The sequence below is a fragment of the Natator depressus genome, chromosome 5, assembly GCF_965152275.1.
Source record: "Natator depressus isolate rNatDep1 chromosome 5, rNatDep2.hap1, whole genome shotgun sequence".
Taxonomy (NCBI): Eukaryota; Metazoa; Chordata; order Testudines; family Cheloniidae; genus Natator; species Natator depressus.
Genome location: NC_134238.1, coordinates 100,148,183 through 100,160,680, shown reverse-complemented (window position 1 = coordinate 100,160,680; position 12,498 = coordinate 100,148,183). Strand labels below are relative to the sequence as shown.

At 38.9% G+C, this 12,498-nt stretch overlaps 1 protein-coding gene across 1 annotated transcript in view; it reads left to right on the top strand.

The window, feature by feature from the left end:
- LOC141987705 (histone-arginine methyltransferase CARM1-like) overlaps positions 1-12,498 on the top strand; it is a 136,335-nt gene that overhangs the window by 35,260 nt on the left and 88,577 nt on the right. The window contains exon 2 of the mRNA XM_074953304.1: positions 12,284-12,409. Coding sequence (XP_074809405.1) covers positions 12,284-12,409 — 126 coding nt within the window. The remainder of the gene's footprint in view (positions 1-12,283; positions 12,410-12,498) is intronic.

The following is a 12,498-nucleotide window of genomic DNA, read 5'->3' as shown; positions in this document are numbered from 1 at the left end:
ATATTGTGGCTGTGATTGTGGATTACTGTGATATCTACTTGGGTACAGCTTTGAATTCTTTCTTACATTACTGTGTGGCAACTTCAGATGCATTGGCTTGTTCAGTAGATGAAGGTCACATATGTATATAAAAGTGCTATCAACTCTCATTTTCTTAGTCACCTTGTTCTTTCTCTGACCTGTGATTCTCTCCCCCCCCCCCTTTTGCCTCCTCTGGATTGTTCACATTTTTCTTCCCTGTTCAGGATTTGCACTCTAGGTATCATTATTTCCAAAGATATTCTGTAAAAGATGCTAAAGATGTTTATGATTCCACCTTTCTTAGCTCTCCCTGATATGTTGGCTTTCCTTTCAAAAGAAACTTTCTCATTCCTGTTATTGTCTTTAAGATAATGAGCCATAAAAACTGAATGGCATTTGTTTTAAGCAAGTTAGTTGCAGGACTCTGGTTCAGTGTGCGCTAATCAGTATGGTCATCTCATATGTTGCAATAATGTGACATCTTGGCATCTCCTATATAGGTGGCCTGCTCATCTCATACTATCAGCAAAATTATAATCATGTAAATCAAGTTTGAAAGTTGTAAAGAACTGCTGATAGAAGCTCAGTAATTTTAGTCATCATCCCAGGTGGGAATTTTTTAAATTGGTGAATATAAAAACTGTTAAACACTGCATATTAGCAGAAACTTTTGGACATACAGATCATGCACATTTCCTTATTTGTTTATAAACCAACTAAGCAAATGGTACAGCATCAGTCAAAGCAATAAATCATAATTGGGTGTGTAGCAAGATAAGATTATGTGACAGATCAGAAAAAGTGGGCCAAGCATTCATACTATAATTCGCTTTTTTCTTTTAATTTGTAGGGCCTGTGTTTGTTTCGAAGGGTGGGTGGGTGGGTGGATGAATATGAAAGCCATGCAAGGTACTAATTTTTTAGCTTCTTCTGAAATGTGTAATGTAAAACTTTCCATTTCTGTAAAATAGCTTGCATTTTAAGACTGCCAGATTCTCACTACTCAGTGCTTTTCCTGCAAGGATCAATAGTTTTGCTTAGTTATTCATTTTGTTTCCTAAATTTCTAGAACTGATTTTTGGTGCTGAAATCTCCTCCAATAGTTTTACTATGTTCTCACTCTTGTAATCTCTTTTCCTAAATAAATGATTAATCTTCTGGGAAACTGGAATCAGATGTTTTTGAACTGGCTGGCAGTATTGTATAAAATAGCTTCCAGAGCAGTCGAAGGTCCAAATATCTCTTTTGTGCAGCACTCTTGAGTTATCATTCCTTCGTCTCAAAAATGAATTCCTTCTTGGGATCCACTCTTAAGACTGCTACATTTTAGAGAAACAAATTTAACCTGGGAAGACTTTATTAATTTCTCACCAACATCAAAACTCCCTCCAGAGCAAAGTTTCAAACATTTGTTAATTGCTTGAAAGATGCTGTCCGTCTTCAGTAATGCTTAGCTATCTGAGAAGCTCTAGTTTAGTTTCAGTTCTGACCATACTACCAAAATGGTGCTTATTAGGTATTGTGAGTTTATCTACCAGGCTTACCTCTGCTCCTTCAGCCTTCATCCAACTTGAATTCTCTGTTGCATTAGACTTTTACGGTGAACAAAGTATTGGCTTGACTGCATTATGCACTAATGACTATTAATGGATCTCTTGGGTTCAGTGCTTGGTTTTTATCACCAGTCTGTCTTAATGAGCTCAGTTCACTGCCATTCATAATAGTCTCACTTATGATCCCATCATTGCTCAGCATGAAGATGATTCACTGCTCGGTTTTGTAGCATTAACAAGATACTTTAGCAAGAATTTTTCTTTAGAATGAGGTGGGCTGTAATTTCTATAGTGCATTGAACTGGGACTCAGCAGACCTGGGTTCTATTCCTAGCTCTGCCACAGTTCTGCTGGGTGACCCTGGGCAAGTCACTTCACCTCTTTCTCCCTAGTTTCCCCATCAGTAAAATGGTGGTGATGTTAGTGACTTCCTTTGTAAAGTGCTTTGAGATCTGCAGATGAACGGCTACATAAGAGGTAGGACTGTTATCATTTATTCTGACTCTGAGAGTCCAGTAATTATATCATGAGTATCATCACATCTACCTAATATCTCGTTTTAGATTTTGAAGAACTTAACTCCAAACCTGATATGAAGAAAACATTGCTCCCAGCCTTGTCATTTTAAATGACTGATGGCAGCTAAATTGTTCCTCCAAATAATATGCTCCTGGTGGCTGTGTTTGGTAGGGAGGGAGTCCTTGCTTTGTGATAAAATGTTGCCATTAGTGTCTAATGGAATCTTAATTAATGACTTATGGGAAACATTCATTTTAGTTCTATAGGTGGATTTTGAGGCTTAATTTATAAATGTTTTAAAACCTTTTGAGATCCTTGGGTAGTGTTTCTTAAAAGAGAGAGAGAGAATATTTACAATTCCCTACTGGGGGACACTGTCTAATAAGATCATGCATGAAACTCCAGTTAATTGAGAATGTTGCTATATTCCTTGTGAGAAGGCAAATTATCAAAATGCACTCTGACCATTTGACCACTGGCTGATTACTAGTCCAACAAAGTATTAGTTATATAATCAACTAAAAATTAGATAAGATGAAGTGTTGTGGGTTGTTGTTTTTTTTTTTAATGGACATAACTGACCTTTCAACCACTTACCGTATATACTTGCCCATTAGCCAAGATGGAGAGGTAAAAATGGCAAAAACTCCATGACCCTTTCATAAGCAGACCCTATATTTTATGGGTTGGCAAACTTTGGCTCCCGGTCCATCAGGGTAAGCTGCTAGCGGGCCTGGATGTTTTGTTTACCTGAAGCGTTTGCAGACACGGATCCCCGCAGCTCCCACTGGCCACAGTTCACCGTTCCCAGCCAATGGGAGCTGCGGGAAGTGGCAGATGCTCCAGGTTAGCAAAACTTCCTGACCCACCAGCGGCTTACCCTAACAGGCCGGGAGCCAAAGTTTGCAGACCCCTGCTATATTTTTAAAGTTGGCATCACAAAAAACACTCAAGTTTTGCTGGAATTATTTTAATGTAATCTAACAAAAAACCTGTTGTTATTATCACCTTCAAAATTATAGTTAGTGTTTTAAATATCCATTTACTGATATTAAAGTCTCATATTGTTCTAAGGTACTTATTTAAAAAGTCTTAAAATCCTTCAAAGTCCGAAACAGTTAATTAAACTCTGCTTCAGTCACAGCTGTTACCTGCATTGTCATCGTAGATGTTGGCAGTGTCATCTTCAGACTCATATTCCTTCTCCTCATCAGCCTCTGTTGTGTCATCATCAGATATGGCATCGTCTTCTGACCCATCAAGCGCATTGCTGATACAGCATTTCTGAAATGATTTTTCTGTCATTTCCAAGGGAATGGACTCCCACGCGTCCTTGACCCACTGGGCGACCAGATTGATTTTGGCTTCATAAGATTCCTGCCTTTTGTCAATTTTGCCATGCTGAGCACATCCATTCAGACCACATTTTGCGTAGCCTGTCTGTAAAGGGTTTGTTCAGGCAGATGTCAAGCGGTTGTAGAACAGAAGTTAAGCCTCCAGATATTACAGGCAAAGTAGTTTTCATTTTTTTGGCCACATTTTTCACCTCATCCATCTTGTGTGCCCTGAACATGTCCCAAACGAGCATAGCAGATTTCTTGAAAAGTGCTCCTGGTCTCTTATTCCACACTTTTTTCCAGCCATTCAATAGTCCCACTTTCATCCATCCATCCATCCCTTTTCGTGTGCACGTACAATGACACCAGCAGGAAATTCCATGTTTTTAGGCAAGGTTTTTCTTTTAAAAATAACAACAGGAGGGAGCTTTGATCCATTGGCCAAACACGATAAAACCACGATAAAATTGATTTTTTTTCATGGCCAGTGGTTTTAATTAAAACTGTTTTTTCACCAACACCTGTTACCATTCTGTTGCTCGGAAGATCGAATGTCATCGATGTTTCATCCATATTTTCTATTTGTTCAATTCAAGTTCAAATGCATATTCCTTTCGATGTTTTATAATAAACCTTTGGGGAAAGGTTCGATTTTTTTCTTCCGGATCTCTTGGCAGCTTTTGCGCTATCTTTGTTTGCTGACGAAGACAGAGACCATGATGGTTCATGAAGCGAGTACACCAACCCGCCGATGCGACAAACATTGATGGCTTTACTGATTTGTATTTGTCATCTTTTGACATTTGCAGAGCACGCAGACAAATTCCAGTTCTAGTGACAACATACTCATTTTGTCGACATTCAACAACCCAATCATTGAAATCTTTCTTCAGCTCAGGAAATGAAGCACACCTCGTTGGACATTTTTTCTTGCTTCTTGGCATGCCTTTTAGTGTTGTTTTATTTTTTCGCCATTCTCTTACTTGCTTCTCATTGATACAGAATTCACAAGCAGCAGCGCAATTATTGTTTGCTTCTGCATATTCAACAACTTTAAGTTTGAACGCTGCATGATAAGCAGACTGTTTTCTTTTGATTTCACAGTTGTTCATTTTAAATACTAGTATGAAAATATTAGAAAATAATAATTTAGTTATAGATTTTGTAGGACTTTATGTAGGAATGTCACCTGCTTTATCACTGTCAAATTATTATTGTTCTTTGTTTGTTTGAAAGCAGCCCTGTAGATTGGCATGTCTGGGCAATAACAGGCTATTTCAATTTTATTACAGAATCCATCGATTCTGTGTGTTATATTTTCAGATTGGCTCGAGACTCACGAGGTCCATTGGTAGAAATGCATGAAGAGATCAAATTACACAGTAGCGGACTGACACCAGTGCCATAGTACTATCGTTCATTGTATTTTTCTGATTGGCTTGTAAGGTGTAGCATTTTGTGAAATGCATGGGTCAAATGTCATGCAGGTCTGCAGCACTGCTCTTTTAGCATTCATTTCAAGCCAATCTAGTCTACTAAACAAATACTTCGCAGCTTTAAAAGGCTGCAATATTGACAATAAATTACTTTACAATCAATATAAGTACTCACTATAAAAATAATTATAATATAGTCCTGTAGTAGAACAATTCTAGGAAAAGCAAACCGCTAGTACTAGGAAAATTGAACTTTAGGGAAGCACATTCTTTAAGCGCTTTGTTTACATGGACATGAACTGAGAAAAATTGTATAATTGATAGCCATACATTTTATTTACATTAATACTTCTTTTATCTCAATTATAACATAACAAATATACAATTTAAGTAAAAATAAAATGTTAACAAATTTTTAAACAAGTGAATCCAGAATTGATGTTCCATCATCAGCGATCTACAACAGGGGTTGGCAAACTTTGTCTCCTGGCCCGTCAGGGTAAGCCGTTGGCGGGTCGGGACGTTTTGTTTACCTGGAGTGTCTGCAGGCACGGAGCCCCTCAGCTCCCAGTGCCCGTGGTTTGCCGTTCCAGCCAATGGGAGCTGCAGGAAGTGGCACGGACCGAGGGATGTGGTGGCCACCACTTCCCTCAGTTCCCATTGGGTGGGAACGGCGAACCACGGCCACTGGGAGCTGATGGGCTCCGTGCCTGCGAACACTCCAGGTAAACAAAATGACAATGTATTGGATATTCAATAATTCAGAAGAGCTTAAAATCATCAAATTTTGGTGTAGACCTGTTGATAAGCCGACCCCGGCTCTTTGATGCTTCACTTTTTTACCAGAAAAATTCGGCTTATGAACGAGTATGTACGGTATATTCCTGATCATGCAAGACGCTTCTTATAGACCTACAGAGAGATGGCCTGCATTGTACAGAATCTTAGTCTGTATAGTTAGCTTTTGATGAAGTTGCTTCAGGCAAGATCATCATGCCTCTTATATGTAGGCAAAAAAGCACAAGTTTTCAACTTGGCTTTTAGTGTTTATCAGATGAAATCATAGTCATATGTTTCAATGTTTTATGAGCTGTTACACATATGAGGTTTTGTACAGCATTTTGTAGTGTTCTGCATGAAAGGTGTAATATACAGTAAGTGGACGGTACAGGAAGCCATGCATGCCTGATTAAAGAAAATAAAGTTTTCCCTAATAGAAATGAGGAATTGTACAGAAATACATACATTCCTTAAATATTACATATGTAACACTGCTGAAATCACTGAGACGTCATTATCTGTTAAGTACATGTTAGTTACTACCTGTCATCTTAAACTTTTTTAAATTAAAAAAGATAGTGATATAAAGTCAAGTACTATAGGTTCTGAATTTTAATAATCTTTTTGAAGTTTTCTTGTTTTCTTTTCAAGTTGCACTTCCTTTGGGTCGTACACTGTGGGTGGGTGTGTATGTACATATATGTTTGTTTAATATATATTATGCATGTGCACGCATAAACAAGCAGCTTTTGGGCTGAAACTTTACTCACTTTCAGTATTGAATATCCTCAAATTTCTGCTCACACCAACATCTGGGGTAAGCTTTCCTTAATAACAATAACTGTTGTTTTTGTACTGAGTTCACTCCCTGATTTCTTCATTCTGTGCTCTCACTCAAGTCACAGCATAATACCTGTGGATGTAAATGGGACTAGGGTCCAGCCCTAAAAGTACCCTATGCTTGGGGGGTGGTTTATTTATTTATTATTTGTATTTTAGTAGTGCCTGGAGAAGACAACCAAACTCAGAATTCCAGTGTGTTAAGGGCTGTAAGGTTTCAGAGTAGCAGCCATGTTAGTCTGTATCTGCAAAAAGAACAGGAGTATGCATCCAATGAAGTGAGCTGTAGCCCACAAAAGCTTATGCTCTAATAAATTTGTTAGTCTCTAAAGTGCCACAAGTACTCCTTTTCTTTTTTAAGGGCTGTAAGAGACAGTTCCTGTCCCACAGAGCTTAAACTCTAAATAGACAAGACCAAAAGGTGGGGGGGGAAACAGAGGCACAGATCCGCTTTCACAATGTTACTAACATTTCAATTACAGTGAAAATGGCATTGCACGCTCTTTTCATAACTTACATGAAATCTGCCATATACAGGTCCCACAACTGTTTGGGTAAGGGCCTACTGGAACACAATGAAGGAGCAAAGTAGTTTGAATATTGCCCAGTGGTTTGCCTAAAATTATCCACATATGAAACAGTAAAGAGACCACACAAACTTCCGCCTAGTATGTGATATTTACAGGGGATGCTGTGACTGACCACAGGCTCTTCATGGCTGTCTCCTACTCTCTCCGAGTAGGAAAAATCCTCCTTTTCACAGCACTCCAGATTTGAAGACGCACAGTGTGTGCTCTTTTAACCCCTTGGGGCATATCAGTTTTTTGTAGTCTAGGACATCTAGAGTGGATTCTGGCTTCTTGTCTGGTGGTGGTGTATATCTCTGAAGGTTGTCAGTAAATATTTTTAGCACAGGTTGGTTAAAGACTGGGTGTGAGATTTTCAAAATCACTTAAATGAGTAAGGAGCACAAGTCCCATAAAAGTCAATAGGACTTGTGCGCTTTACTCACTTGGGTAGCATCTTCAGAAGCACCTTTTACTCCTCCTGACTCTGCATATGTAGATGCTGTGCTAAACTAAGAGTATGTATAGTATAAATAAAGTGTATCTCTAGTTTTATTATCTGAAAAGCAGCAGTTGGAACTAAAAAAACATTTAAAGTAATTACACAGTCAGGTTCCAGGTGAGGCATTTTTCATAATGTGCTATAAAGGATTAAAAGTATTCTGAAAAAATGTGAGAAGAGATTATAGACTGAAAGATTTGTGTTGGCTTCATTAAATGAAATCTAATTAAGGTTTTTTAATGTATTTTCTTACTTAATGAAAAAAGTACTGGCATGGATGTGCTCTGGTGGAATGAAGAGAGAATAGTCCTCATGTCTAAGACAGAAACACCTGTATGTGAATTAAAATGTTTAGCAGACTTTATTAATGGGGAAAACTTAAAAAAAAAAAAGTACAAAAATATCTAGAATTTTGAAATGCTTTATATGTTGAAAGCATTCTACCAACACTAACTCATTCCTCCTCATAACACCCCATCAGGTAAGTGGGTATGTACTAGCCATTCCCATTTTCAGGTAGGCTGTGACCAGAGTCCCCGGGAGCCCCGCTGAGGTCACTCAATTAGGGTGAAGTTCAAAGAATGGGGCAGATAATCCCCAAAACTGGTGGATATTCCAATACTTAGTTTTACCAAACTAGTGCAAAACAGCTTCTGTAACAGCTTCTGATTACCCAGAAGCCAACAACCCAGTTCCCTTAAAGCAACCCAGCCTTAGGCCTCCACCCAGACACCCAAGTCAAATATGATGAGGATTACTGAAAATCTTATCCATCATATAAAAAAGTTCTAACAATCCCAAAGAATCAGACTCATTACCTCCCAGGTTAAGGAATATTCCAGATCTTACGCAAATACATGCTTGCAGCCAATTCTTATTAACTAAACTAAAATTCATTAAAAAAAGAAAAGAGAGAGTGTTGGTTAAAAGATCAATGTACATACAGACATGATTACAGTTCTGAGATCAGATCCACGGTAGAGATGGTGAGTTTTGTAGTTGCGAAGAGTTCTTTCAGAATTAGTCCATAGGATATAGTCCAATGTCCATATTCAGGGTGATCCAGGTTAGGGAGATCTCAGCCTTATGCCTTAAGCTTCCTCTGCATGAATCATCAAGCAGATCTAAGATAAAAAGGATCAGGACCCCAGACATTCTTATACAGTTCCAGGCCTTCTTTGACAGCTCGGAGTCCTTAGGCAAACAATAGGCAATTATCGAGATTTTGAAGTAGACCTATTTCCTAAGCATCACTTGTAATTAGCTACAGGGATTAACATACAATAATTTATTCATTAAGCAGTTTATCACAAACTTGAAAGAGACATATAGACAATGACGTTATTTCACCCAAGGTTCATCTAAAGGTTGTTAATCCCTTTTGATCTCTGAATCAACAGTTATAGTGATAGACAGGAACTGTCTGTTTACATAGCTAACATCTAACAAGATATGAATACACACATACAATTAGTATCACCTCTAATTCTCTAACAATACAGGTTTGCATTCAAACTTTTAGCCCATCTACCATGGTATGGCCCTAATTACCATTTGCATACTTTTCTAACATGTCTCTAAAGGTTGGCTCTGGGTCATTTAGCCTGCAAGCTGCTTAATCCTTTCTAGCCATGCGTCACACTTTTTGAATAAGAGATTTGTTGCAATTATATAACAGTGGGAGTGTCCCTCCTGCTGCCCCCTCTTCCAGACCTCAAAGGAAAACTCAAGGAATATGAATCCTCACAAAGGAAGAAACCAAAGAAAAGGATTTATGTAAGATCATGTGAATTGAACCACCAAGATTTGTGCAGCTCTAGTTTTAGGTATAAATCTAAATATGACAAAAGTTTATCCTTGGAAGGATAATGTGGATCTGTTTCTGTATGTCCTGCACTTGTTTTAGACCCAGGTTTCTCGATGATGTTACTGAGAATTATGTGATGCTTACACTCTGGTTATTACTCTACTAGTGATCTCTCCCCATTCTTTACATTTTAGGTTACTGATGTAGTATATGATGCTGCCTCTTTAAAAAGTACCGTATGTGAGCACCACCCTTTCATATCAGCAGTGAAAACATTACATGCTGGGAAACTGAAAAGAAGAAATCTGCCTGAACCACAATTTTGAACCTGCTCTCCCCAGCTCCTCTCTAAATTTTTTAGAAAAGCTGGGATCCATATCCAGATTCATTTGTTGATGTCATATGTTGTGGCTCAGTTCTATCTAAGAAGCTGACTCAGAACACTTGGAGTTTGGAGGAGTAAGTCTCCAAATCTGGATCTGTACTCTTACAGTTGAGTTCTGTCTATATAAAAAGCCATCCAGTAAATCTAGCAGTATAGCTCTGTCTTCCATATTAGCTCCAGTCTCTCTTTGTAACTTTGTACTGTGTGTCAGCCTTACCACTTCCATGAAACTTTTGTTAAATTTTGTAGTCGGTGTATTTGATTTTTGGGTACTGGATAGACCTACAGAAGAAAGTAAGTTGCAACACTGAGAAAACAGTAACATAATAGAGTAGCCGAAGAGTGAAATTCACTCTTGAGTGCATGTGTGCGCATTGTTCCAAAGAGATTATTTGAACTGGTTCTTTGATAAAGAAAATGTTTCATTTCCCAAAGGTGAGATCTGTGTAATGGACCGTGGCTGTGTAGATACTGCTGTTTTCAGTGGGGATTAAACCCTGGAGATATTTACCACCAAAAGCACAGGCCTCTACAACTAGAACTAAAGGAGAACCCCTATATAACTGTGGGGGAAGTAGCTGATTGCATGGTCACTTTGGCTTGTTACTTGAGGAGGTTATGTGTAATAAGCAATTGTATTACTCATGGACCATCCTGATGTGTTCATGGGCACAAGTCCAGGGAGGAAGGTACATGCACACAGAAATGCGTGTGTCTTGAAACCCAAATTTGTAGGTATCTGTCTGGGTTTGTACAAGCTCAAGCTGGGAACACACTCTTGAAAATTCGTAGGTTTTGAATAGTTAAGCCTAGAATAACATATGAAATGTGTATTAGAGTGTCCACTATCTTTATATTGTGTTTATTTCTAGCCACAGCAGATCTCTTTGAAGTGCAGAGTTTGAAAAATTTACCTCACACCTCCTAGCCCCAGGACTAAGCCCAATGGCTAGCGGGGGAGGAGGTGGAAGGAGAGGAGATATGTGGGCTGCTGTGTATCTCTCCTTCCCTCTAGTGGAACTTCCTGCTTTTTAACAGAATAAATACAGTGTATTTGATGGACAGTATGTTACCATTAACTTTCTGTTGAATTACTGTTTTTAAATGTAACTTACTAATTCTTTTGCTTTTTTGTGCTACCTTTCCCATCCTGGCCTCACTCCAGTTTTTCTCTTTCATGTTCTATACCAGATCATAGTATATTTTTCTACATTATTTTGATTGTCTGTACCCTCTTTCCCTTCTCTCTCAATCCACTTTCTTATGTTCTTTTCTTTCCTTACACTACGTGCTCCACCTTCTCCCCTGTGCTTTTTCTCATTTGCCCCCCAAAATCTTTTCTCTCTCCCCGCCCCCAAAACTCACTCATTCAGCTCTACCAACCTGTTTACTTATTTGTAGGTCTTTAAAAAATTACTAGACGCTTAACTGACAGAGGATTACACTAAAATGAGAGGCGCAACTGTCTGGAAACAAAGCTCAGTGATGGTATCTCCTCCCGACTCCCAAATATCAGGGAAAAGAGAAAGTGCTGGGATTCCTTTCAGGGTATTGTCTCTGAAAACACTGGAGCTTAGATACTATGGTGATGAGTGGCAGTTTAAAACGCTGTTTGAGGGCTTCATCTTGGGTAGCCCCTGCTTTGTAGATGCCAGATAAATTTGAAGCTTTCCAGCCATTTTCAGGTTGCTGGAAGTAAGGATGAATATTTTTACAGGACGTGCAAACTGTGTCACATGCTCACCTCCTGACAGCTGCAAGGATGGTTGTGCGAGAATCTGATCATTTACCATTTCCCATCCCTCTGATTTTTGATCTTCCTCTTCAGAGAGTAGTACCTGTGCTTACTTCAGCTGAAGAGTGCTTAAAAGTATATTCTTGTTAAGCCAAATAATTGGATCATTATCAGTAAAGTTGTAGAAAGTAGGGTCTATGGGTGGATTTCATTTCGCACGCAGCGTGGCATAGTATAACTGCATTTAGTGACACCCAAATGCCAAAGATGCAAAAGAAGGAAAAATTGCTGCGGTCCCTTCATTCTGTTTTGTTGCTACAGCTTGATTCCTTTTTTTTTCTTTCTTTGCAACTCCACTGGTTAGAGCAGCAGGTTCTGAACCAAAGGTGTGACCCAGCAGTGCTTTGTTAGAGATGTTTACAGGACTGCCTGCACCAGATGAGCAACCAGTAAAATTCCACTGTTGCTAAGATCCTGTGGGAACACAGGGCTGGGGAGAGGAGGAGGGACTATCACCTTTCTTCCTTTTGCTGCATCTACTTCTGCCCCCCGCCCCCCAAACACAGCACAGCTCACAAAGGCCTGTGGCATATGGATGGTAGGGGGGTGAATTTTCAGCCATTTTGTGGATCACAGAGGGGGTGAAGTTTGAGAACCACTGTACTAGAGAACAAATTTCTCCCTTAAATTGCCCATCTTTAGTGCATGCTTAGGACAGTTTTAAATTGTAGATATCTATACTTCTGTTTGTGTTTTGTGTTTAACTTTTTAAAATTTTCTAAAGTATTTTTTTCCCCTTCAGCTGATGGCGTCTGTGTGTTTAAATGCTTGGTTAACAGAGACACTGAATACTGTCGTGTGGGCAAAGAATCTGTCCTAATTACACTGGGGTACAACAGTGCCTTACTCCAATTCAAGTCACATTCTGGTAAGTGCTTGCCGCATCACAGACATCTTGCATTTCTGAGAATCGTCTTTCTCTCTCTTTGCTGCTCTATGAATATGTTTACTAAAACT